The 26,590-nt window shown below is 39.9% G+C and overlaps 2 protein-coding genes across 9 annotated transcripts; one reads left to right on the top strand and one right to left on the bottom strand.

Moving 5' to 3' along the window:
- Positions 1-329: 329 nt before the first annotated feature.
- On the top strand, positions 330-9,481 carry LOC114851113 (Fc receptor-like protein 5). 6 transcript variants are annotated; one of them, XM_055506928.1, is made up of 20 exons: positions 331-443; positions 687-719; positions 1,539-1,592; positions 2,223-2,495; positions 2,704-2,961; positions 3,503-3,754; positions 4,936-5,211; positions 5,433-5,687; positions 5,781-6,056; positions 6,144-6,446; positions 6,570-6,833; positions 6,967-7,209; positions 7,376-7,489; positions 7,579-7,594; positions 7,666-7,733; positions 8,023-8,073; positions 8,174-8,224; positions 8,317-8,376; positions 8,652-8,729; positions 8,971-9,481. In XM_055506928.1, the coding sequence occupies exons 1-20, from the start codon at positions 338-340 to the stop codon at positions 9,054-9,056; spliced, it is 3,117 nt and encodes a 1,038-aa protein (XP_055362903.1). In that variant the 5' UTR covers positions 331-337; the 3' UTR covers positions 9,057-9,481. The 6 variants fall into 6 exon arrangements, 5 of the variants coding, with proteins under 5 accessions (XP_055362905.1, XP_055362903.1, XP_055362901.1 ...); XM_055506926.1 differs by having other exon boundaries at positions 3,500-3,754; XM_055506929.1 differs by having other exon boundaries at positions 1,539-2,149; positions 3,500-3,754.
- On the bottom strand, positions 9,457-25,328 carry LOC114851070 (mucin-2-like). Of its 3 annotated transcripts, XM_029142608.3 has the most exons (11): positions 25,052-25,328; positions 23,906-24,090; positions 23,294-23,431; positions 22,603-22,741; positions 22,279-22,456; positions 21,568-21,709; positions 20,952-21,095; positions 20,789-20,838; positions 13,169-20,698; positions 12,790-12,869; positions 9,457-12,534 (listed from the first exon to the last, which is right to left on the bottom strand). In XM_029142608.3, exons 1-11 carry the CDS (start codon positions 25,157-25,159, stop codon positions 12,436-12,438), a joined length of 8,793 nt encoding a protein of 2,930 aa, XP_028998441.1. In that variant the 5' UTR covers positions 25,160-25,328; the 3' UTR covers positions 9,457-12,435. The 3 variants fall into 3 exon arrangements, with proteins under 3 accessions (XP_028998441.1, XP_028998442.1, XP_028998443.1); XM_029142609.3 differs by lacking the exon at positions 23,906-24,090 and having other exon boundaries at positions 25,052-25,161; XM_029142610.3 differs by lacking the exons at positions 23,906-24,090; positions 25,052-25,328 and having other exon boundaries at positions 22,279-22,436; positions 23,294-23,880.
- Between the last annotated feature and the right edge of the window lie 1,262 nt (positions 25,329-26,590).

Genomic DNA, 26,590 nt, shown 5'->3' with positions numbered 1-26,590 from the left:
AAACTGTCAAACACAACTGAATAAAACCTGCAGCTACGCTCAGTTCAATGTGTGTTTATTGATTCAATACATATGTTTTGACTTCCTTTAATATAGACTACATGACAACAACACAACACGCACAGATGCACAAATAAAACATGATTCAATATATTATTAAGGTTCATTAGTTCCATGTTTGCAAATATTCACATTTTTTATTGCTCATTTCATTGAACATCATTGAACATTTACTAAAGGGACAAACTAACACATTTGTGCAGCAGGAAGCGTAAACTTGTGGTCAGGGCTGTTTGAGTAAATAGGAAGGAAGAACAGAGCAGCTCTGAATCAGGTGATGATCTGTAGCTTGTGTCTTAGTGTTTGCGGTCATTCCTCTACAGCGACAGTGTGTGTGGATGTGAAGATGGAGCTGACTTTGCTCTGTGTACTGTCATTATTCTGTGAGTACGTCAGCAGCTCTGACTTTATTTAACATGGTGGTTTTTATACACATGGGATGTGACCCAGCTTCATTCACAGTAAAACTGGGATGTTCTTCACAGTTTACTGTTAGTGTGGCTCAGATTCAACAGGAAATAATTTGACAGTTTAAATAACAGTAACTGAGTCTGATAAAACACCACCTGGATGATAAATGTCTTTATTACTGTTTATGTCTGATCATGTTTTCATCTTCATTTCAGTGCTAAATACGAACGTCCATGGAAATGAAGCTGGTGAGTAATTGTTTGTCTTTTCTTCCTAGATACATCTTTTTGTGTGTATTTCATGTGTGAACACCAGAGACCAGGTTACTGTTCAGATATTTAAATTATAACATCACAGAGTCTCATGTTGGTGTTCATTTCCTGAATCTATTTGACCGTGTTCACATTACAAACGGCTGCAGATGTGAAGGATGTGACAAATAAATAAGCTTCAGGTGAATTAAACAGTTCATTGAATGTGACCAAACATGAGTCTAATCAATAGTTATGGAAAGTGAAGTAATTATGCTTGAATAGAGTTTTAATGTGATGGTTGCTGACCATCACATTAAAACTTTAAGTTTTAAATCTGAATGAATAAATGTAGGTGACAAATGAACAACATGAAGACACTCATGAAGTGATTTTTAATTCATATTGTACAAATTTGTCTTTTTTTACCAAACATTTAGTTGTTGTTCTGTCCATTTTCTTTTCTACGCTTGTCTTCACAGAGTCAGTCTCCTGTGCAGCGTTCACATTAGATGTTACTGTAGCTCTGTGTAAAGTAATGGTTCTGACTGTGTCTGGCTGCAGCAGGAAATACCTTATGTTCTTCAGCTTCTGCATAATCGCTTCACACGTTTTCTACAGAACAACAACTTAAAAACAACAGAAGACTTGTATTTAACTTATAAACATGAAGCGAAGCTGAGACCCAACGCATCTTGATTTTTTTTTTTTTTTGTTGAAATAAATCAAGGTTTCAACATACAAACCTAAAGTTTAATCAAACTAAAAGCTTCTCTTACTCTAGTTGTTCTTACTATGTATGTTTGTCATCAACAGTTTCCTATGGAGTCTCTGTGACCAAACATCCCAGCTGGACTCAGACGTTCAGTGGTGAGAGCATCACTCTCACATGTGAGACCAATGGAGGTGGAGACGCTCAGTGGGAGTATGAATGGAGAACAAGCAGCTCAAACCAACCTGATGATAAAACTGGTAAAGTGTTGAAGATCAGTGAAGCTGATGTGTCTCACAGTGGAGACTACAGCTGCATGGGCAGAAGAAACCATGAGTCAACACAGTGGAGTGATGTCATTATATTGACAGTAACATATAAGTTGAGTTGTTTTTTATTAAACACATTATTAATGTTTACATGAATCTTTAAAAGTCTCAACCATTCAACACAACTATTAACTATTTAACTATAACTATTTGACTGAAGGGATGATTATTACACTCTCACGCTACTGTGCAGTGTCTTCATCAGGTTTGTAGTTAGAGGATTGTTCGCATTTGTCTCTAATGAGACAAAGAACCATTAAAACAGAAACAGCTACAGTCAGCCAATCACAAAGCTTTAAATCCTGTCTCCATGGAGACACAAACACGTGTCACCACCAAAACTTACTACACTTCTAACAGTGATGATGTCACCATCGAGATAACTTGTGAGTTTGTTTATTGTGTTTGATGTTTTTTATGTGTTGTTTTTATTTTATTTAACATTTGTGTTTGTATCAGATTCTAATTCTGTGTCTGTGAGTCTGCAACTGGACTGGACTCAGGTGATCAGAGGTCAGATCACTGTTAGATGTCAGATCCAGGGAGGTGGAGACACTCAGTGGGTTTATGACTGGGAAACAACCAGTGGACAAACAATCACACATAGAACATACACTAATTCCTGGACAGCGTCTGCGTTCAGCAGTGGAGGCTACAGGTGCAGAGGAACAAACAGACAGGACCCATATTCTTCAACACGGTGGAGTGAAGCTGCTGCACTGACAGTATCAGGTCAGTTGAGATTTAATATTTCAGATCATATATTGTATATTTATATCTTTTAATACATTATCTAATAATTCACAAGTATTTAAACATCTCTATTTATGAACATTTGGTAATTGTGTTTAAGTTCTACATTAATCCACACAAATCCATTCACATTTTAACATTTCATAATGTTAATGACGTGGTGTCTTGTGTTGCTGCTGGGTTCCAGATGCTGTGTTGACCCTTGACCCCAGCAGGTCCAGGTATTTTACTGGAGAGTCTGTGACCTTTACATGTGACAAGAAGGACGACAAACGCACAGAGTGGAAAACCAGACTCATCAAAGATGGAGGAGAAATAGCTTCATATAGTGGATACATAATAAAGATTCTTTCTACAGGAGACAGTGGTAGATACCAGTGTTTTAGTGTCCACCGGAAAACAAACCACATAAAACGCAGTGGAACCATCGATTTAACTGTGTCAGGTAAGTCATGGTTGACTTGCTGAAAATTTTCCAGTTGTCAGTTTTTTCTAAGGTCATATTTAAAAAAAGAGGAACAATAAGAAACATACGTGATTCATGTTATAAAGCACAGAGACAGTAATCTGCAGTTTTTCGTCATTGTTAAACTGAACCTCAGAGAAACCAAAGCTAATGTCAGAGACGTCCCAGTAGGGGGCAGTGTGACGCTGAGCTGCTCTGTGACGTCATCATCTTGTACGAAATACAGTATTCAGAACAGAAACCAAAAATAACATAGGAACAATCCTGGTTCCTGACACATTTATTCTTTTGTTTTGGCCAAATTATGTTTGAATCTGTGTGTAAATGTAAATTAATCATTTTTGTCTCACTGTGTAAAGACCTTTTAGATTAGATTAGATTGTGACATACTGTATTGAGTAGGACGTTTTACTGTGCATGTTATTCACATAAAAGTGTTACAAATGATTTGTGATTTTTTGTCAAATAAACAAACAAAGGTTTAGTCACATAAACACGTTTTGTTCTTTTATAACAGCAGAACGACCCAAAGCCAGACTGACTGCAGGTCCATCAACCATATCAGTAGGAGGCAGCGTGACACTGAGCTGCTCTGTGGACGGTTCTGATGGATGGAAATACGACTGGTTCAGATCAGCAGCTCTGATCAGAACAAACACTGAATCTAACAGTATCAGAATCACAGATGGAGGCAACTATTACTGCAGAGGAGGAAGAGGAAACCCAGTTTACTACACACAGAACAGTGTCTCAGTCACTGTTGAGGAAACAGGTGAGGATCTGTGTAGTTGTTCCCTCTGTCCTGGTGACGTCAGAGAGTGACGTCCTTAAACCTCTTAGTTCCAAAACAAAGGGACACAACGCTTCGACTGGGTTTTATCTGACTTTGTAGGATTTTATTCGCTGATCGTTCGTGCTTTAACTCATGTACAAAGTCAGTGATTATTGTGTGTCTTCTTATCTACGTCAGCCAGCGCTTCTAAACGTTGCACGAACAGAACCAATGAATGGCCTCACATCATCCTTAAATCTGCTCCGGGACCGTAGTGCAGGTCCGGTTAGCACCATGTTATCAGCCACGTCCTCATGTTGCTAACAGCGGCAGATCCACGCGTCACAAACAGTGTGGCTCCTGGCGTCCAGTGTCTGCAGCGTCTCACGTGGCTAGCTTGCTAGCTCAGCTAGCTAGCTCTTAGCTCACTCTTATCCTACACCCGACAGTCTGCTGTGGCTGATGATGAAAGGGACCACACACACACCAACAGACCCAAACCTCTCATTCACCTCGTTAACGCCGCCTGTCGCAGAGCTGGAGACTTTTTTAGAGATCCACACACGAATGGAGTGAGGGCTGCGCTGATGTTCACGTGGCCTCTGCTCTAGCGCCATCTTCTGACCAGTTCGAGTCATTGTCCTGACAAATGTTCACGGTAGAAAACAGCACTCAGTCAAATTAACATTTATAAACCAAGAACTCAGAAAACGGATTGTTGTCTGTTTTAGCAGATGTTTTATCGTATTGTTACAAGCCTCGGTGTGAACAGCACTTCTTTTATTTTCTTATAACAACAGCGGGGTCACAACAGGTCTCACTACAGTCGTTTAAGCTCCCCCGGCACTATACAGAACAAAAACTCCCGCCTCTCTCTCCCGGGTCCCTTCTTTTCCCGGAAGCACACCTGGCGTCACGCAACAATCTGCGCTTCAAAATAAAAGAGCCACATAACACAATACGAACTGGAACAGTCAACCAAACTATGTACACCCCCCCCCCCCCCCCCCCCCCCGGATCGCTACAGTATGAACTGAGTTACAACTTACTGCTTTCAGTTTCTTTTACTAACTGCCATTTCCTGCACATCCATTTTTAAGCCTTTACATAATAAATACCAAAAATCCATCACCTGAAACTTTTCATGGTTTATGTTTGTGTTTTTTCTTCAATGTGTGAAGTTTCCAACCAGGCTGCTGTAAAAAGGCAGCATGACTGGCCTGAGATATTCAAAGGAGAGGAGATCACTCTGACATGTGAGATCCAGGCTGGAGGAGACACTGAGTGGGAATATGAATGGACCCAAGGCAACAGAAGAAGAACTCCAGATGGGAGGAAACTCTGGGTTTTCACTGCTTCTGGTTCCAGTAGTGGAAACTACAAGTGTAGGGGTCGACAGAAAACCAACAGTTATTCCTTCACAGCATGGAGTGATCCTCTACGTTTGACAGTAACAGGTGAGTTTCATTTATTCATTGTTACATTTGTAATGATTCATTAGTACATGCAAGACATGGACGAAACTCATTGAACTTCTCAGAGCTGGTCAGGAAAATCAGTTATATACAAATAGACTGTAGCATTTACAATTACATTCATGTGTCACATAGTAGATCACAGTAGTCATTTCATGGAGACTCATAATGACCTTTTAATGTGTTTTTTCTAAACTGAACAGCGTTTAAACCAAAGGCTGAACTGAGAAGTGATGAGACAGACATCCCAGTAGGGGGCAGTGTGACGCTGAGCTGCTCTGTGACGTCATCGTCTGGTTGGAAATATTACTGGTACAGACATAAATCCTCTGAGGTCCTGATCACACAAGATGGTGAAACCAGTGTCTCTCAGGAAGGACTGTACTGGTGCAGAGGAGGAAGAGGAAACCCAGTTTACTACACACAGTACAGTGACTCAGTGAGCATCAACAAAAATGGTGAGTGTAACAACACAAACTGAAACGCACAATGCAGATTAGAGAAAAAATCAAAATAATGACTAAACCATTGACCTTTAAAATCACACACAGTCCCAAACAAGGTGGTCGTGACTCTTCATCCCAACTGGACTCAGTTGTTCAGTGGAGAGACGATCACTGTCAGATGTGAGATGGACGACAGAGGAGACACTGAATGGGAATATGAATGGAAAACACCCAGAACAACAAACACACAACAGAATGAAGTCAACATCAGCTCAGCTTCTTCATCCCACAGTGGAAACTACAGCTGTAGAGGCAGAATGAGAAACGCTCAACATAACACAACAGAGTGGAGTCAATCCATCAGACTGACAGTCAGTTACAGTACGTTTTACTGTGATATACAAATATTAACACCTAATTAAATGTACATCCCCATTTGTTTAAGGTGATTTGTTGTCTCTCCATCAGGAAAAGCCCAGTGTGTCCTCACAGCGTCTCCATCTTGGCTGAGTCCTGGAGCCTCAGTAGCTCTGAGCTGTGAGGTTGAGCCTCCATCTGCAGGATGGAGGTTCTACTGGTACCAGACTGTTCCTGATGGCTCACACAGCTCCTACAGATATGAGCTGCTACCTGGTAGTGAGCATGGGACTGAACAGGGCTCCTACATGCTTGATGGACACACACACACAGCAGGATATGTGTGTAGAGCTGCAAGAGGAGAACCAGTGTATTACACTGACTACAGCAAAGCAGCATTCGTCTGGTCTGGAGGTCAGTTTGTTTGGACTCTTGCTTCTTTCTACCAACGTTTGCTGAAAGGAACAGTGTGGATTTGTTCCTTAAAGTTCCACTGTTGATTGTTGCTTGTGTGTTATTAAATGTGTTGTTGTTCAGATGTTGATCCGTCAGCGTCTCTCACTGTGAGTCCTGACACAGTTCAACACTTCACCCGTGACTCTGTGTCACTGAGCTGTGAGGGAAACTCTGCTGAGTGGAGAGTCAGGAGGTTTCCTGAAGGAGGCTTCCTGTCATCCTGCTCCCACTGGACAACATCTGGATCCAGATGTGACATCTACACATCACAGTCTGGTTCTGCAGTGTTCTGGTGTGAGTCTGGATCAGGACACTTCAGTAACTCAGTCAACATCACTGTTCATGGTGAGTTTGAGTTTGTTTGTTTTTATTCATTTGAAGCATTGGTAACATCTCACTGTATTATGTGGTTTAATATTATATCTGATAATAGTTTTCTTCTTCTGCTCCACTGAATCTTCCTGTGACTGTGGTCCAGATGCAGGTTTGATCCTGATGAGTCCTGTCCGTCCTGTGACTGAGGGACTCTCTGTGAGTCTGAGCTGTAAGTTGAAGACAGGACAAAAAGCTTCCAGTGTGTTTTTCTATCACAATGAGCAACTGATCCAAAACGACAGCAGAGTAGAGCTGAACATCTCTGCAGTGTCAAAGTCACATGAAGGTTTCTACAAGTGTTGGTACCAAGGAACAGAGTCTCCACAGAGCTGGATGGCAGTGAACGGTGAGGCTGAAATAACACATTTGGATATTTGTTAAATCAAGTTTCTGTCTAAGGAAGATGATACTATAATCATACATTGCACGGCATATGTCACACTGCATGTGTGTATTGCTTTGAGATATTTTATATAATAATGCATTTATTCAATATTTATTATTCATCAAAGCATCGAAGACAAGCAATGGAAAAGTTCCTGTGATGTTGGTTGTTGGACTGGTTTGTGGAGTCGGTCTGCTTCTTCTTCTTCTGCTCCTTTCATGTCATTTCAGACGGTCCAAGGGTGAGATGATCTTCTTTTCTTATTGGAATAACTGTAGCAGGGTTTAAGTTAGCAACAGTGTAATCATTTGTTTTTTGTTTTACTTACAGGTTCATGTTTTATCAGGTCAGGTCACTGCCTCGTCATCCTAATTTTCCATCTCTAAACCTCTGTAATAACTGTGTATTTCTCTTCAGGCCAACTCAGTCAGGAACCTTATGGATCTCCAAGACAACTCCCAGTGTCAGCCAGAATCAAAACCAATGTAATGACTGTTCTTCTCATTTAGACTGATGATGATGCTGGAACCTGTTCTTTAAAGGAATGTGCTCTTTAGCCATTTGACTAAATACAGTAGAAGCCATGTGAAGTTTATCAGTAATGTTTTTGAAATACAGTTAAACTCCTCTACAGGAGGAATCCAGTATTATTTATAATATAAATATTGGTCCACAGTTTGGTCAGGTTCCTAAGCCACTGTTAGCTTAGGAAGCTTAGTTTACAAAGGTGTTGATGCTTTAAGTAATTGTTGTAACTGTGTTGTTTCTCTGTAGCTGAGGCTCGTGTCTATGAATCTGTGAATGACTCTGAAAACACTGGAAAAGGTACAGTAACGACAACATAATATGGCTTTTACTCTGATTCATGGAAGCTCAAGTCAAAGCTAAACTCCATGTGATTAATAATAAATCATGTATGTTTCAGATGAGGATGTCCCTTATTCTGTCATTGAACTGAAATCATTTGAAAAGAACAGTGAGTATTACTAGTGGCACCAGAGGAAGATGTGTTGTCCTCAGTATCTGTAGATGTGATCATTTCTTCTTCATGGATGTTTGTTTTAACAGGAAGGCAGCATAAACCAGCAGAGAGCTCAGTCTACTCTGACCTGAAGATACGACCTGCAGGTAGAGCTGAGCTTCAAGCTGCAGTAAATTATCAGAGCCAGGTTTTACAGTAAATTATGGGTTAATGTTTATGAACCACTGACCAATCGTACACTAATGTGTTTAATAAAACTCACTTATATGTTCTCTCAGCTACATCTGTCTTTAACAATAGAGTTTCATTATTTCATTATTATAGCAGTATTTATTGCTAAATATTGTCACAAGTTGAGGCATCTGTTGGTTTTTAAAAACACCAGAGCAGCATGTTCATCCACCAACTTTATGTCACACAGATGTTTGTTCTGTTTCAGACGATGCTCTGCTCTACGTCCAGGTCAAACACAGCAAGGACAGGAGAAAGAGGGTCAAAGGTCAGTACAGCCTGCATCCACCACAACACTAAGTCATTTATGTTTAGCTATTGTTAATTATTGTCGTAGTTATTGTAATAATACACAAGTTTACATTTACTTCTTACGTGTATTTGTATTAATTTGTGTTTATTAAAAGAAACATGATTGAAATCTGATGTCCAGTTACAGTCGTTCAATGTATGATCACACTTCATTATTACATTACAACAAACCAACTGAATCACTTCTCTGTTGACAGGAAAACCTTCTGCTGCAGCCACTGATGAAGCTGTTTATTCTCAGGTCAAACCTGGAACATCTTTTGGCTACGATGCAGCCATGTAGCTTAGTGTGACCACTTATTCTGCAGATGTGATTCATCAGTAGAACTTATTTAAAGTAAAGTAGTTGAATAACAAATTGTTAGATATCTGATGAGTCCATGTTGTTGTTTTCCTTTAATTCTGTAAATAAAACCAAATGTTTACAGTGTAATTTATAAACCAAAACATAAACAACCATTTGCTATACAAAACATGAACTGTACATATACATATTTTTTAAATTTATTAACTGCAGGATGTTTCAACAACTATGAGCTATGAGCTAATTAATGCACAATGTTAAGCTTCCCAACAGAAGTGATGCTGCAGCTTTAATGTAACAATCATTGATTTACTTAAATTTTTACTGTGAGCAGTAAGTTTACTGCAATATTCTCGTTTTTAATCTTCATATAATGTGTTTATTAAACTTCAATATTAAACTTTTTTCCAGTAGTAATAATTTAATTTATTGGCCTGAAAACACTGTAGCTATATATACTTATATATTTATGGTTATACTTATAACCAACTGCGTACACAGAGTGAAACCTATCATTCAGCGACAGCAGGCGTCTGGATTAACAGGACCAACACAACGCGTTCATGTGACGATGTCATCACGTGTTCACATGATCCAAACTGCAGCTCAGTGAAATGTTAAAGCTTGTTGTGAGTGAACAGGAGGAAACGCAGAGTGGACTGTTCTTTGTCTGCTCCAACTCTTAGTTTCCTCCTCATCACTGAGACCTTTGATCATTTTACCAAGAAGGAACCAAGCTGAGCCTGGTCGACTATGAGCAGTGGTGCTGGACCTGCACAAACCCTTTAGTGAGTCTGAAGCTGTGGGTGGTCGTCTCTCCTCTCCCACCTCCAGCCGGTGGAGGCAGATGGACAGACAGTCAAACAGGACTAAGGAAGCGACTCATAGCTCTGGTTTTATCTGGTCAAAGTGTTTGTCTAAGACAAAAGGTCCTGGGTTCAAAGCCCAGAGGTGCCTCAGCATTTGTCACCTGGAAACGTCTGATGGTTGGTGGAGAACTTTCAGGAGGAACCTGCTTGGTTCAATTATTTGTTCAGACTTTGACTTTGAACAGACTGTGACAGTGACAACCAGGTGACTGAGGGGTCTGAGGACAGAGCCAGTGAACTTAATAACTTATTTAACAGTTTCCAGGTTGGGCCTCTAAACCCTCCGCTGCTCACGTTGGGCCCTCCCTCACATCACCCACAGGACTCATCCACCCCCACCTCACGCACAATCACAGCAGATCAACTGTTGATCCGCTGTCCAACACATCTTCAACCTGCGCCTGCAGCTGGAGAGACTATCACTTGGGTGGAAAAAGTCATGCATTGTGCCAATGAATAAGACGCCAGATCTGACCTCTCACATCATGAAGGCTTTTCAGAGGCTGATCCTGAACTCCATGCGTTCTCTGGTCAAACCCTCAGTTGACGCCCTCCAGTCCTGTCTCCCTTCCCCTTCACCCTGTACACCTCAGACTTCATGTACAACTGTCCTGTCATAGAAGTTCTCTGATGACTCTACTATTGTAGGACATGTCTATGGTGGTGACATTACACAGTATCAGGCAGTGGTGAACAGCTTCGTGGACTGGTGTGGACAGAACCACCTCCAACTGAATATCAATAAAACTAAAGAGCTGGTGATAGACTTTAGGAAATCTGGGAGTGTTGTCATTCCTCTTACTATTAAAAAGGAAGAGGTGGAGGTGGTGACCGAGTACAAATACCTGGGAGTGTACTTGGACAATAAACTGGACTGGAAAAAGAACTCCTCAGCCATGAACAAGAAGGCTCAGAGCAGGATGTACTTCCTGAGGAGGCTCAGGTCCTTTAACGTCTGCAGCTCCATGCGGAGGATGTTCTATGAGTCTGTGGGTCCAGTGTTCTACGCTGTGGTCTGTGGTGCAGCAGCATGAATGTAGCAGACAGTAACAGACTGGACACACTGATCAGGAGGGCTGGTTCTGTTCTGGGGGTGCAGCTGGACCCCTACATGCTGTAGCTGAGAGGAGGATGCTGGTCCAACTCCTCTCCATCCTAGACAACACCTCCACCCCCTACACAGTGTGCTGGCTGCACATCCTGGCAACCAGAAGAGAGAAAGAGCAAATTGTTGTAAAATTTCCCTTGAAATTTTGAGACTGAGATGTTTTGAGTAATTACTGTGAATGAATCCCTGGATTTTTGATCGTTATCAAAGCAAATCAACTGTTGGCACAGTGACATGTAGGAGGTTTTCCATGTTTTTTCCATTGTCTTTTGTTCTTTCAGTCCTTGCACATTTAGCTTTTGCCACATTTTGTGCATTAGGAGCCGATTTGGCGCAATAAAAATCCGCCTGGTGTTGTGACCAAGGTTGCTACTTTTTAAACCAGAATACATACAGATATACAAAATAAAAGATCAAGAAAGTCATTCTCTCCTGCTGGAGTCTGGTCCACGTCACCTGTTGAACACAAGGCCACATACAGTATAGACACAGAAAATCACTCACTCACAACTTTGGGCAACTTAGAGTCTCTAATTAACCTCATTGCTCTGCAAATACAGTATTCTCTGCAGAATTCTACACAGAACTAGGTGTTGTCATGTACTTTATTTCTAAAAGTAAATGTAGAGACAAAAATGTTGGGAACTGATGAATCAATACAGAGTTAATCAAAGTTGTCTTTCTGTGGTTTCTACTTGCAAGAAGAGAAGTACACAGAAACAGTGCAGTTGCCCTGCGAGAGTGTGGATTGAAATCTCTCTCTCTGCTTCCCTTAATATCTATATTCTTGCCAAGGAGTCAAGATGTGACGTCTTATCTGCCTAAACAGTTTCATGATCATTCACAGCTCAGTGAAAGTAACATACAAAGAACAGGGTGTTCATGCATTTTATCCTTTTATGTTGAATGCTCATTGGATTATATAGATATACAGTATCAAATTGCTATCGTAATCTAAAATACCTTCACATTAATGAAATTTTCATTACAGTAAATATAGAGCAACAAATCATTACATGACTACAAAGATTGATCGCACTGTCAAAACAACACTGTCTCAGAAAACAAGAGCAGAAATGACTAGAAATGTATTCAGACAAGAGATTAACCTGAAGCAACCAAAAAAAAACTGTCAGACACAACACAAAGATGCTGAATATCTACAGAAACAGCCTAGAGAAAAATAACATAGGTTCAGATTTAGTCATTAACCTACAAAAATAAAAATCCATGTTGATACATAAATAAAATAGATGTCTGCCTCATGAATGCTGTGCTTTGCATCCAGTGACTGTTGGCACACTTTGCAAACACATAAGGAAGCTAATGTAAAAGTCTACTAACAGGTTTAATATCAATTTAAAGCAGTCATTTATTATTTTCAACCACCACTGTTCACTCTTGTTGTAACTTTCACACTACTAATGAGTAGAAAAGTGATGTTTGCTGGAAGCCCTCGTCTAACCAGTTCTTCTTTAAGCTGAAAAGGAAACACACACTGGCCATTAGATAGAGTCACTGTTATATCTGATAGAATAAACTAGACTTTTTAAAACCCTTTGTGTGTTGAGCATTTAAACTTTCAGTTTCAGTTAATTACAGTTTGTGTATATTTAAAATTTGCAGGAAACCATGAAAACCACAATAGAAAACAAAGTTTTATGAGCGCTAGAATGTTTCTGAAAGACAATTAGTTGATACTTCAAGATCTTTTATTAGCTGAGAGATGACTTACCTGCTGCTCAACAATAATCCTGATGGAGTCATCAGACAGTGGAGACGAAGCAGAAATAAATGCTCTCAGACCAACGACATCTAGAAACACCGTTACACCAGAGATCACTGCTACTGTTTTAAGCAGATGCTTTCAGATCTTGCAAATGAAATAAATGATAAAGCTGTTAACAACCCCCTTAATATTTGTGGAATATTATTTTACATGTTATTAATCATTTAATACAATGCATTGAAAATGTGTGATAATTTTTTAACTTACAGTGCATAAATCCAACCCAATTTACATAAACAATTCAGACTAACATACTCTTAAACATTCTGTATCTAATGAACTGATAATTACTGTGTTTACCACATACTGTAATGATGTTACTTACTTGAGTCAGTGTTTGAATCACTGGTAGTAGAAGAGGTCATAGTAGATGTGGGTTGAACTGTTGATGATGATGGACTTGTTGTTGGCACAGCTATTGTTGTAGACGAACTGGTAGCATTTTGTGTTGGTGTGTTAGAATCATTATTTTGGCTTATGGTTGTACTTTGTGGTATAGATTTCGAAGAAACGGGTATCAATGTACTCAAGATTGTACTCTGAAGCGTGGGTGTCGTAAGAGCACTGGAATTGGTTGTTGTACTATTTGGTTTGGGAGTATTTACCTGTACTGTTGTATTGGCTTGTGGCAAACAAAAGGTAGAAGGAACAATTTGAGTAATGATGAAATTGATAGTTGTGGTTTGTGAAGTACCACGACATGGGGAAGGGGATATAATTACTAGAGGAGATAATGTGGTAGAAGTGGGTGATGTACCAGTGGTTGATGGGCTGAGTGACGAAAAAGAAGGATTAGTTGGATTTTCCGTGGAATAAGTTGTTGTTGTGGTTGTGTTAGTAGTGGATGTCACCAATCCTGATGTTTTACTTCCTATTTCAGTTGTGCTAAATGTCAATGTTGTGGCTTCTTGTTTGGTCATGAAAGGAGGACTTGTTGTGCTGTCTGTGGAGGTTGTTTCTGTTGCTGTTGCTGTTGTGGTTGCTGTTGCTGTTGTTGTTGCTGTTGTTGTTGCTGTTGTTGTTGCTGGAGTGAATATGGTCGTTGTAGTTCGTGGTGTAGTTGGTGTCACCAATCCTGATGTTGTACTTCCTGTTTCAGTTGTGCTAAATGTCGACACTGTGGTTTGTTGTGTAGTCGTGAAGTCAGGAGATGTTGTGCTGTCTATGGAGGTTGTTGCTGCTGTTGTTATTGGAGCGAATATGGTTATTGTACTTTGTGGTGTAGTGGATGTCACCAATCCTGATGTACTTCCTGTTTCAGTCGTGCTAGATGTTGACATGGTGGTCTGTTGTGTATTTGTGAAGTCGGGAGTTGTTGTGCTGTCTGTGGAGGTGGTTGTTGGACTGATTGTAGTCGTTGTAGTTTGAGATGTAGTTGATGTCACCAACCCTGGTGTTGTACTTCCTGTTTCAGTTGTGCTAAGTGTCAGTGTTGTGGCTTCTTGTGTAGTCGTGAAGAGAGGAATTGTTGTGCTGTCTGTGAAGGTTGTTGCTGTTGTTGTTGTTGTTGTTGGAGTGAATATGGTCGTTGTAGTTGGTGTCACCAATTCTGATGTTGTACTTCCTGTTTCAGTTGTGCTAAATGTCGACACTGTGGTTTGTTGTGTAGTCGTGAAGTCAGGAGTTGTTGTGCTGTCTATGGAGGTTGTTGCTGCTGTTGTTATTGGAGCGATTACGGTTGTTGTAGTTTGAGGTGTAGTGGATGTCACCAATCCTGATGTACTTCCTGTTTCAGGCGTGCTAAATGTTGACATGGTGGTCTGTTGTGTAGTTGTGAAGTCAGGAGTTGTTGTGCTGTCTGTGGAGGTTGTTGCTGTTGTTGTTGTTGCTGTTGTTGTTGTTGGAGTGAATATGGTCGTTGTAGTTAGTGTCACCAATTCTGATGTTGTACCTTCTGTTTCAGTTGTGCTAAATGTCGACACAGTGGTTTGTTGTGTAGTCGTGAAGTCAGGAGTTGTTGTGTTGTCTATGTAGGTTGTTGCTGCTGTTGTTATTGGAGCGATTATGGTTGTTATAGTTTGTGGTGTAGTTGATGTCACCAATCCTGATGTACTTCCTGTTTCAGGCGTGCTAAATGTTGACATGGTGGTCTGTTGTGTAGTTGTGAAGTCAGGAGTTGTTGTGCTGTCTGTGGAGGTTGTTGCTGTTGTTGTTGTTGCTGTTGTTGTTGTTGGAGTGAATATGGTCGTTGTAGTTAGTGTCACCAATTCTGATGTTGTACCTCCTGTTTCAGTTGTGCTAAATGTCGACACAGTGGTTTGTTGTGTAGTCGTGAAGTCAGGAGTTGTTGTGTTGTCTATGTAGGTTGTTGCTGCTGTTGTTATTGGAGCGATTATGGTTGTTATAGTTTGTGGTGTAGTTGATGTCACCAATCCTGATGTACTTCCTGTTTCAGGCGTGCTAAATGTTGACATGGTGGTCTGTTGTGTAGTTGTGAAGTCAGGAGTTGTTGTGCTGTCTGTGGAGGTTGTTGTTGGACTGATTGTAGTCGTTGTAGTTTGTGGTGTAGTTGATGTCACCGATTCTGATGTTGTACTTCCTGTTTCAGTTGTGCTAGAAGTTAATGTTGTGGGCTGTTGTGTAGTTGTTAAGTCAAGAGTTGTTGTGCTGTCAGTGGAGGTTGTTGTTGGAGTGATAATAGTCGTTGTAGTTTGTGGTGTAGTTGATGTCACAAATTCTGATGTACTTATTTTTTCAGTTGTGCTAGATGTCGACACTGTGGTCTGGTGTGTAGTTGTGAAGTCGGGAGTTGTTGTGCTGTCTGCGGAGGTTGTTGTTGGTGTGATTGTAGTCAATGTAGTTTGTGTTGTATTTGAATTCACCAATCCTGATGTTGTACCTTCTATCTCAGTTGTCCTAAGTGTCAGTGTTGTGGGTTCTTGTGTAGTCATGAAGGGAGGAGTTGTTGTGTTGTCTGTGGAGTTTGTTGCTATTGTTGTTGTTGTTGTTGTTGTTGGAGTGAACATGGTCGTTGTAGTTGGTGTCACCAATTCTGATGTTGTATTTCCTGTTTCAGTTGTGCTAAATGTCAACACTGTGGTTTGTTGTGTAGTCGTGAAGTCAGGAGATGTTATGCTGTTTATGGAGGTTGTTGCTGCTGTTGTTATTGGAGCGATTATGGTTGTTGTAGTTTGTGGTGTAGTGGATGTCACTAATTCTGATGTTGTACTTCCATTTTCTGTTGTGCTAAATGTCAATGTTGTGGTCTGTTGTGTGGTTGTGAAGTCGGGAGTTGTTGTGCTTTCTCTGGAAGTTGTTGCTGTTGTTGTTATTGGAGTGATTATGGTTGTTGTAGTTTGTGGTGTAGTTGATGTCACCAATCCTGATGTTGTACTTCCTGTTTCAGTTGTGCTAGAAGTTAATGTTGTGGTCTGTTGTGTAGTTGTTAAGTCGGGAGTTGTTGTGCTTTCTGTGGAGATGGTTGCTGTCGTTGTTATAGGAGTGATCATGGTCATAGTAGTTTGTGGTGTAGTTGATGTCACCAAATCTGATGTTGTACTTCCTGTTTCAGTTGTGCTAAATGTCGACACTGTGGTTTGTGGTGTAGTCGTGAAGTCAGGAGTTGTTGTGCTGTCTATGGAGGTTGTTGCTGCTGTTGTTATTGGAGCGATTATGGTTGTTGTAGTTTGTGGTGTAGTGGATGTCACCAATCCTGATGTACTTCCTGTTTCAGGCGTGCTAAATATTGACATGGTGGTCTGTTGTGTAGTTGTGAAGTCAGGAGTTGTTGTGCTTTCTTTGGAGGTTGTTGTTGGAGGTATTGTAGTCGTTGTAGTTTGAGGTGTAGTTGATGTCACCGATTCTGATGTTGTACTTCCTGTTTCAGTTGTGCTAGAAGTTAATGTTGTGGGCTGTTGTGTAGTTGTTAAGTCGAGAGTTGTTGTGCTGTCAGTGGAGGTTGTTGTTGGAGTGATAATAGTCGTTGTAGTTTGTGGTGTAGTTGATGTCACAAATTCTGATGTTGTACTTATTTTTTCAGTTGTGCTAGATGTCGACACTGTGGTCTGGTGTGTAGTTGTGAAGTCGGGAATTGTTGTGCTGTCTGCGGAGCTTGTTGTTGGTGTGATTGTAGTCAATGTAGTTTGTGTTGTAGTTGAATTCACCAATCCTGATGTTGTACCTTCTGTCTCAGTTGTCCTAAGTGTCAGCGTTGTGGGTTCTTGTGTAATCATGAAGGGAGGAGTTGTTGTGTTGTTTGTGGAGTTTGTTGCTATTGTTGTTGTTGCTGTTGTTGTTGTTGGAGTGAATATGGTTGTTGTAGTTGGTGTCAACAATTCTGATGTTGTACTTCCTGTTTCAGTTGTGCTAAATGTCGACACTGTGGTTTGTTGTGTTGTCGTGAAGTCAGGAGATGTTGTGCTGTCTATGGAGGTTGTTGCTGCTGTTGTTATTGGAGCGATTATGGTTGTTGTAGTTTGTGGTGTAGTGGATGTCACTAATTCTGATGTTGTACTTCCATTTTCTGTTGTGCTAAATGTCAATGTTGTGGTCTGTTGTGTAGTTGTGAAGTCGGGAGTTGTTGTGCTTTCTCTGGAAGTTGTTGCTGTTGTTGTTATTGGAGTGATTATGGTTGTTGTAGTTTGTGGTGTAGTTGACGTCACCAATCCTGATGTTGTACTTTCTGTTTCAGTTGTGCTAGAAGTTAATGTTGTGGTCTGTTGTGTAGTTGTTAAGTCGGGAGTTGTTGTGTTTTCTGTGGAGATGGTTGCTATCGTTGTTATAGGAGTGATCATGGTCATAGTAGTTTGTGGTGTAGTTGATGTCACCAAATCTGATGTTGTACTTCCTGTTTCAGTTGTGCTAAATGTCGACACTGTGGTTTGTGGTGTAGTCGTGAAGTCAGGAGTTGTTGTGTTGTCTATGTAGGTTGTTGCTGCTGTTGTTATTGGAGCGATTATGGTTGTTGTAGTTTGTGGTGTAGTTGATGTCACCAATCCTGATGTACTTCCTGTTTCAGGCGTGCTAAATGTTGACATGGTGGTCTGTTGTGTAGTTGTGAAGTCAGGAGTTGTTGTGCTGTCTGTGGAGGTTGTTGTTGGACTGATTGTAGTCGTTGTAGTTTGTGGTGTAGTTGATGTCACCGATTCTGATGTTGTACTTCCTGTTTCAGTTGTGCTAGAAGTTAATGTTGTGGGCTGTTGTGTAGTTGTTAAGTCAAGAGTTGTTGTGCTGTCAGTGGAGGTTGTTGTTGGAGTGATAATAGTCGTTGTAGTTTGTGGTGTAGTTGATGTCACAAATTCTGATGTACTTATTTTTTCAGTTGTGCTAGATGTCGACACTGTGGTCTGGTGTGTAGTTGTGAAGTCGGGAGTTGTTGTGCTGTCTGCGGAGGTTGTTGTTGGTGTGATTGTAGTCAATGTAGTTTGTGTTGTATTTGAATTCACCAATCCTGATGTTGTACCTTCTATCTCAGTTGTCCTAAGTGTCAGTGTTGTGGGTTCTTGTGTAGTCATGAAGGGAGGAGTTGTTGTGTTGTCTGTGGAGTTTGTTGCTATTGTTGTTGTTGTTGTTGTTGGAGTGAATATGGTTGTTGTAGTTGGTGTCACCAATTCTGATGTTGTATATCCTGTTTCAGTTGTGCTAAATGTCAACACTGTGGTTTGTTGTGTAGTCGTGAAGTCAGGAGATGTTATGCTGTTTATGGAGGTTGTTGCTGCTGTTGTTATTAAAGCGATTATGGTTGTTGTAGTTTGTGGTGTAGTGGATGTCACCAATCCTGATGTACTTCCTGTTTCAGTCGTGCTAAATGTTGACATGGTGGTCTGTTGTGTAGTTGTGAAGTCAGAAGTTGTTGTGCTTTCTTTGGAGGTTGTTGTTGGAGTGATTATGGTAGTTGTAGTTTGTGGTGTAGTTGATTTTACCAATTCTGATGTTGTACTTCCTGTTTCAGTTGTGCTAAATGTCAATGTTGTGGTCTGTTGTGTTGTTGTGAAGTCGGGAGTTGTTGTGCTGTCTGTAGAGGTTGTTGTTGGAGTGATAATAGTCGTTGTAGTTTGTGGTGTAGTTAATGTCACAAATTCTGATGTACTTATTTTTTCAGTTGTGCTAGATGTCGACACTGTGGTCTGGTGTGTAGTTGTGAAGTCGGGAGTTGTTGTGCTGTCTGCGGAGGTTGTTGTTGGTGTGATTGTAGTCAATGTAGTTTGTGTTGTAGTTGAATTCACCAATCCTGATGTTGTACCTTCTGTCTCAGTTGTCCTAAGTGTCAGCGTTGTGGGTTCTTGTGTAGTCATGAAGGGAGGAGTTGTTGTGTTGTTTGTGGAGTTTGTTGCTATTGTTGTTGTTGCTGTTGTTGTTGTTGGAGTGAATATGGTTGTTTTAGTTGGTGTCACCAATTCTGATGTTGTACTTCCTGTTTCAGTTGTGCTAAATGTCGACACTGTGGTTTGTTGTGTTGTCGTGAAGTCAGGAGATGTTGTGCTGTCAATGGAGGTTGTTGCTGCTGTTGTTATTGGAGCGATTATGGTTGTTGTAGTTTGTGGTGTAGTGGATGTCACTAATTCTGATGTTGTACTTCCATTTTCTGTTGTGCTAAATGTCAATGTTGTGGTCTGTTGTGTGGTTGTGAAGTCGGGAGTTGTTGTGCTTTCTCTGGCAGTTGTTGCTGTTGTTGTTATTGGAGTGATTATGGTTGTTGTAGTTTGTGGTGTAGTTGACGTCACCAATCCTGATGTTGTACTTTCTGTTTCAGTTGTGCTAGAAGTTAATGTTGTGGTCTGTTGTGTAGTTGTTAAGTCGGGAGTTGTTGTGTTTTCTTTGGAGATGGTTGCTGTCGTTGTTATAGGAGTGATCATGGTCATAGTAGTTTGTGGTGTAGTTGATGTCACCAAATCTGATGTTGTACTTCCTGTTTCAGTTGTGCTAAATGTCGACACTGTGGTTTGTGGTGTAGTCGTGAAGTCAGGAGTTGTTGTGCTGTCTATGGAGGTTGTTGCTGCTGTTGTTATTGAAGCGATTATGGTTGTTGTAGTTTGTGGTGTAGTGGATGTCACCAATCCTGATGTACTTCCTGTTTCAGTCGTGCTAAATGTTGACATGGTGGTCTGTTGTGTAGTTGTGAAGTCAGGAGTTGTTGTGCTTTCTTTGGAGGTTGTTGTTGGAGTGATTATGGTAGTTGTAGTTTGTGGTGTAGTTGATTTTACCAATTCTGATGTTGTACTTCCTGTTTCAGTTGTGCTAAATGTCAATGTTGTGGTCTGTTGTGTTGTTGTGAAGTCGGGAGTTGTTGTGCTGTCTGTAGAGGTTGTTGTTGGAGTGATTATGGTCGTAGTAGTTTGTGGTGTAGTTGTGGTCACCAATTCTGATGTTGTACTTCCTGTTTCAGTTGTGCTAAATGTCGACACTGCCGATTGTGTTGCAGCCGTGGTGGCTGATATATTTTGCATTTCAATGATGATGATTGTGCTTTGTGTTGTTATATAAATGCTATTGCCTGATTGTGTAGAGGAAACATTTGTACTCTGTAATGTATTTCCATCATCCACCGTTATTGTTTGTGGTATAGTCACTATCAAAGGGATGGTAATGGTACTCTGTGACATCTGTGTATTTGATGTTGTTAGGTTTTGTGGCATAGTCTTTGTTCCTTGTGTAACAGTTGCCCTAATAGATGTGCTCTGAGGTATAGTTACCATCACAGGACCTATTATTGTGTTTCCTTCAGTACCAACTGAGCTTTCCTGTACACATGTTGTGGACGGAAATGTTTGTCTAATAGCAACTGCAATGGTTGTTGTTAGTGTAGTATTTGGACACAGATCAGCATTAGTGGTTGATGTTTGGAATGTATTTGCTGGAGTGATGGTAGTTAATGCCTTAGTTGATAGATAATTGGTTGTAGTATTTGAGTTTCTTGCTGTGAATGGAAGCAAAACAAAAGTCACTTTGCATCTTTGTAAAGACTCTGAATTGTATTATTTTTGACACAAAGACAGGCTATACTCACCTCCAACAGTCACAATGACACATCGCAGCTCAGAATGATATTTGACTGAACTATAAGGGCAAAGCAACTGATTAGGTTATATCGAATTTTATGTAACATTTTTGTACTTTAAGTAAGTAATAATGTTGAGAGGTACTGTACAGAGGGGGAATGGGTCACTGACTTGTAATCTGCCTGGACTAGAAAGCAGATGGCTTGGCTTTGTCCATTTTCATTGACTGATGGTGTCCATGTGAGGATAAACTGGCCTGCTCCAGATACAGTCTGGCTCATGTTGTAAGGTCCACTGAACACTAGATCTGAAACACTTAGGCAAGCAGAACACAAATCGTTCAGCATGATACCATACATACTGTATAGTACATATTAGCAAACACAAATAACAAATATATGAACTGTTGCGATATATTAGAAAAGTACAAAGAGATGGGATCAGGATCAGAAATCAGGATCAAAATTGAGTGATAAATGTTGGAAAAATACTGCATTTAATCCTTGAAACATTGTTGTGTAGCATCCTTATCTGATGAGCCCAATGCTTGCTTTGTGCAGAAAATATTTCCCACATACTGTGTGACTATGCACCTCCCCAGTAGAATACACAGTATATTATGAGCTGAATCCGTGTCTTCTCTTCAGTGAGAGGAAGTTGCTTTTGCTGTAAACTGCTCACTCCTTGCAAGTAAAATCCTGAAGAAGGTCTCAACTGATTGTGTCTGCTTTATTTAAGAATTACAAAGGGAACTAACGATTTCCCTAACAATTTATTCTTCACTTACATGGAGAGGTTCGCTTTTACGTTGATGCTGATTTCCAGGTTCTCACTGACAGCAGCATAAAGCCGAGCTCCATTAACTGGGGTAGGAGGCAGAAACATGGGCAGATAGAGTCCCTCAACGCAAGATGGTACCACAGAACCCACTGGAACCACAGTTACATGTGTATGAAACGCTAATACGTGTACAAATAGATCAATGCTTACACAAGGAAATCCAATTTAGTTTATTTATATAACAACTATTAGAGTCATCTCAAAGTGCTCTGTAAACAGTTCTATGAACTTATATAGATTGGGGGCGCTATACTTAAACACTGTCAAAAAGTTAATGGAACTACATGTAACTATTAATGTCTTTGAACAATTAATCTACTTTCTAGTTTTTTTGGTGCTCAGACATTTTACGCTTTTGAGTGCTCGCTTTTTTCATTGTATGTTAGGACATGACGTTGTTACATTGCAGCACTCCAGCCTGCAGCAAGGTAGCACTGTTGCTTCATAGCAAAACAAAACGTGCATCCAGCACAACGCCGTGGACACGCCGCGCTAATAAAACAGCTCTAACACAAAAACGCAGGACAAAAATCACTGCAATCTATTACAGCCAATGGGAGACTTGCATTAATTACATCACAGTGTTAGAACCAATGACAGACCTTTTTCAGCAAACTATGTGGGATACACCAACACTCCATCTTATGGTACATCTTACCCCTTAAAATAAACTGGACAGGTATTGTGCTGATACTGTCGCTGGTGGTCTTCACCTCCTGTGAGCCATTGGTTTGAGTCAGTGTTATAGTCTGTCGGGGAAAGTCTTCCATCACCATCTGTACGACGTATGCACCCTCGTCACTGCTACTGGTGGGGCTGAAGGACAAAGTGCAAGACTGCAAGAGAATGAGTTTATTCTGTCAAGTTTCACATGACAGAATGAAGCTGGAAAGATTTATATATAAACTGCTTTCTGCTTTTCTTTATTGCTTATTAGTGCAGCATTTATTGTGGATACTGTAATGGTAGGCTTTTTACTCACAGGTGAAAGGGTGAGAAGAGACGGTGGCGTGCAGGGGTCACACTCAGACAGTGCTGTATCACCATATCTGCATTTAACCTCATCTCCATCAGGGTCAAATGACAGCAAGTTGAAGTCTATGTAACAGTTCGAAGGAATGCTAGAAGAGAAACAATCATGTTTTTTGTGATGAAGTGGACGGCCCAGTGAACCTGTGCTTAATCAGTTCATCTGTAAATCTAAAGGTATGATGTTTTGCCAAATTTGAAGAAAAAAACAATACATAAATAAAATCGATATTTGAATTTTCTGCTTGATTTAGTTTGGTGCCCAGTAAAGGCGCAACGATTCAACATGATGGTGATTGAGCAAAGTAGAAGTGTCATTGTTGTCTGCTGTGTGTCCATTTGCTACAGATATCAGAATTACAGTAAAAGATACTTTGAAAGATACCGTATAAGTCAAGTCAGTGGTTAGCAAAAACTAGCTTTAAAGCTAATCTCCTGGCCCACTTGAGTTAGTGTACAGTATTACGGCTGATGTCTTCACATGGCTCACTGACAGGTCAAAACATTTTTTTTTCAGGAATTTCAGGCTTTAACAGTCGTAGTAAGTATTTCTTGTTTGCCATCTGTTTTACTGAACTGGTGACTCCTGTGTGTTGTTTTGGTTTGTGAGGAAAGTTGTGGTGATCGCAGTGAATTGCGCTTACATCACTTCCGGCACAATGGTGGTCTGGGGTGATGCATTGGCTTGGCCAGTGTCAGACCTCGTCCTCAGGTCCACCAGAGTCAAGGCTGTAGAGCCTGAGATGTTCTGGATATTGTTTATCCAGGGGAAGCTGATCAACCTTTGGTTCACGGGAGGAATAATTATTATTGTTACTTTTATATTGTTTTTGTATGTGTATATATTTCCCACCTGTGTTTAAAACCACAAATTCCCTATAAATAACTGTCAGCATAATAACAGAACTCTTGAGACTGAGACTGAGAATGAGACTGAGAAGAAAATGAGCAGGTAATGACTAAAATTTCTGAGTTGATTAAAAAACTAAGTAGTACTAAAACAGACGAGCTGGAAGAATGTGAAAATTACTATAGGTTAGTGACACGAAAAGGTTTAAAGACAGTTCACCAATCATCATCTAAAAACGCTGTTTATCTAATAGTCAAATCATCTCCTCCCAGAAGGAAGATCCTTTGTCTTCCCTGTGCTGTGCAGCACACATCAGATGTTTGGTTTTACGATGATTCACTAATTGTATGTTTTACAGGGAAGTCTGTTAATGTCATAAATGTTTCAAAGTTATGTTTCCACTCACTGTAGCTGAAATGGAGCATTGCTGGGAAGGAGCCGAGACATTATTCCTTCACTCTGACAAAAATCACTGTTCATGTTGACTGTGTTGACCTCCACAGCAGTCTGAGTCCCACAGTCCCCAGCAAAGCAGCTCAGTGTATTATCTTGACTGCATGAGTCAAAGTTAAGCTTATACTGAAGAATCACCTGTATTAAAGTAATTAGGTGTTTTAACTAATTATTTCAAATGTATATATATCAGATATACAGTATACAAAACAAAATGGCCAAAATTATATCTATACTGGCAAGGGTTAGACATGTTTTGAAGTGGAAAGTGCTATGTATTCTGTAATGTTCACTGATTTTAACATACTTTGGCGCTGAAAACTGGAGAAACAAAAGCACACTTCAACCAGTGTATACATTACAAAAAAAACTTAAGAGTCGTGCATATGATGGGATGGCAGAGTCAAATTTCACAATTTTCTTCTGTGAGTGAAATTATGTGTGTTTGTATTTAAATTGCTTTTACATTTCTTTTCTTTACATTACAACTCTATTAAAAAACTATAAAGTAAACTTGTTCTCATTAATAGTGGCAACCTTGAAAACTAGTGCCTCATGAATGTGAAGTGTTTTTTTAAATTATCTTATTGTAATGACTTAGTGAGTGACAATGTTGTTTTTGGGAATATGTTGTTAAATATGTTACTTAGCCTAGTTGTATGTTAAGTATAATATCTTAATTTTAATTGAGCACAGTATGTCTATTAATTATGTTATGGGGACCAACTCTTGTACTTGTATTTTCATTTTCCAATACGTTTATTAAGTAGTAATTATGGTATTAGTATGGTTATTAAAAACATGAAAACTAAAAAAATAAAATAAAATGAATAAAAAAATTGCTTTTACATGTTTAAATAAATAAATAAATAATAAAAATATTGATGTGATGGATGAGCATGCCAATATTTTGATTAAATAAAATAGTCCAAATCTATGTAAAACCTTCTGGGACCAAAGCAAACACAAAATTATTAAATAGCCTATCCACACTAATAACGTACTATCTGCAGGTCGTCTATGTCCCCAAAACAATGACAAAATAATGTTATTTTAAGAATGTTATACATATTTTGCTTTTAATAAAAACTGTACTTACCCTGTTGGAGTCATTCAAACTTTCTGGGTAGTAGGTTATCACTGTCCCCAAAAAGCGTTCAGCCTGGATGCCGCTGACCAGCAGCAGCACCAACACAGAGAAACACATTGTGAATGCAGCAGCCTCTGCAGCCACACGCTAACTTAAAGCTTTCAATCAAACAGCCTCAGTTTCCTTGTTTTTTTTTCCACTCTTTGCTTGTCTGGTATGAGGAACTTATTCCTAACGATTCATTGGAAAAACTTGACAAACACGTCAGCAAAGTGAAAAGCTGACACTTAAATGGCGGGTTCGACTTCAGGCGACTTAAACCCATTCACAGATGTGTATGTGTGCACCGATAGGACTGGGATCCATAGTGGAGTCTGTTAAATTACATGCATGGAATCAGGGCCGTGCAGACATTTTTAGGGGCATTGGCCTAAAACAAAAAAAGGGCAGTTACAAAATGCACAAATATAAAACAAGGCACTGAGCTACTAGGCTTTCTTTAAATACTAAAAGTATATATATATAGTATATCTATATATATTTTTTTTATTAAATTTAATAAATTTAAGTTTATGTATTAAAGTATTAAATACGTAAAAAATCTCATTTTTGTGGATGCTTTTGACAAATAAGTGAAACCCTGCGTATGTACCCTCCCCATTGGAACAAAACGAGCCAAGGCAGCTCAGGTGCCAGATTAGATTCTTCCACGTGCATGAACAAAAGAAAAGTTTACTTTACTGTGAGTACATACTGTAGCTGTCACAGACAGCTTGAATTATTGCTCTCCACAGTGAATAGTTACCATTGTCCTCATGTGCTTGTAGCGGAGTTTTCCTTCACAAGTAGAAAGATGAACCTTGTGACCTCTTACTCCAAGTACATAAACTGGTTATTAAATTAGACAGTATTCTGTTAGTGGCTGGTGTACTTGTCTATTTTTCTTACCTTATTTATTCCAGATTATTTTGATTCTAGATTTCTTCCTAAACTTTTCTCTACCTGCCATGAATTCAAACACATGAGTGTCACATGTGTCACGTTCTGAAACAAAGGGAATGTTGGTTACATAATTCTTGGGTGTGACTTGAAAGCACATGGCAGATGCACATACTGTACCACCAAGTTCAAATAGACAGTGAAAAAACCTCTAGTAAAAGCCTCTCCTGTCACTTCTCTGGTGGCTGGGTCAAAAAAACAAGCACATTTAGTGAAGTTCTCTATGCAAAAGAGAGTCTGAGATGCAAATATGAGAAATATGATCACTTATTTTACCATATAAAGCCTAGAATACCTTGTTTTAGGAAAATACATTGTCACAGATCCAGCATCTTAACTATGTCTTGTTTTATTTTGCTACTTTCCTATTGTACGTGCTTCTCCCCCGCTCTCTCTCTTTCTCCCTCTCTGTCCTCACCCACAGGTATCATTGGACTCAAAGTTTGGTGTCTGTGATGGGCAGCTGTGGATCCAACCATCCTGCCTGCATCCAGTCCCTGGTCCTACCATCCTGCCTGTGCTCTGTTGTTGCTTGTTGTTGCTTGTTGC

Source organism: Betta splendens, chromosome 2 (assembly GCF_900634795.4).
Source record: "Betta splendens chromosome 2, fBetSpl5.4, whole genome shotgun sequence".
NCBI classification, from domain to species: Eukaryota; Metazoa; Chordata; class Actinopteri; order Anabantiformes; family Osphronemidae; genus Betta; species Betta splendens.
This window is presented reverse-complemented; position numbering and strand designations above follow the sequence as displayed.

Coding starts and splice junctions, on each gene's coding strand:
- LOC114851113 (XM_055506926.1), top strand. CDS start 338: ATGATCTGTAGCTTGTGTCTTAGTGTTTGCGGTCATTCCTCTACAGCG. Junction 444..686: donor CTGTGTACTGTCATTATTCT/GTGAGTACGTCA, acceptor TCTTCATTTCAG/TGCTAAATACGAACGTCCAT. Junction 6,057..6,143: donor CAGACTGACAGTCAGTTACA/GTACGTTTTACT, acceptor TCTCTCCATCAG/GAAAAGCCCAGTGTGTCCTC.
- LOC114851070 (XM_029142608.3), bottom strand. CDS start 25,159: ATGTGTTTCTCTGTGTTGGTGCTGCTGCTGGTCAGCGGCATCCAGGCT. Junction 23,432..23,905: donor AATGCTCCATTTCAGCTACA/GTGAGTGGAAAC, acceptor CGTGAACCAAAG/GTTGATCAGCTTCCCCTGGA. Junction 20,839..20,951: donor CTAGTCCAGGCAGATTACAA/GTCAGTGACCCA, acceptor TTGCCCTTATAG/TTCAGTCAAATATCATTCTG.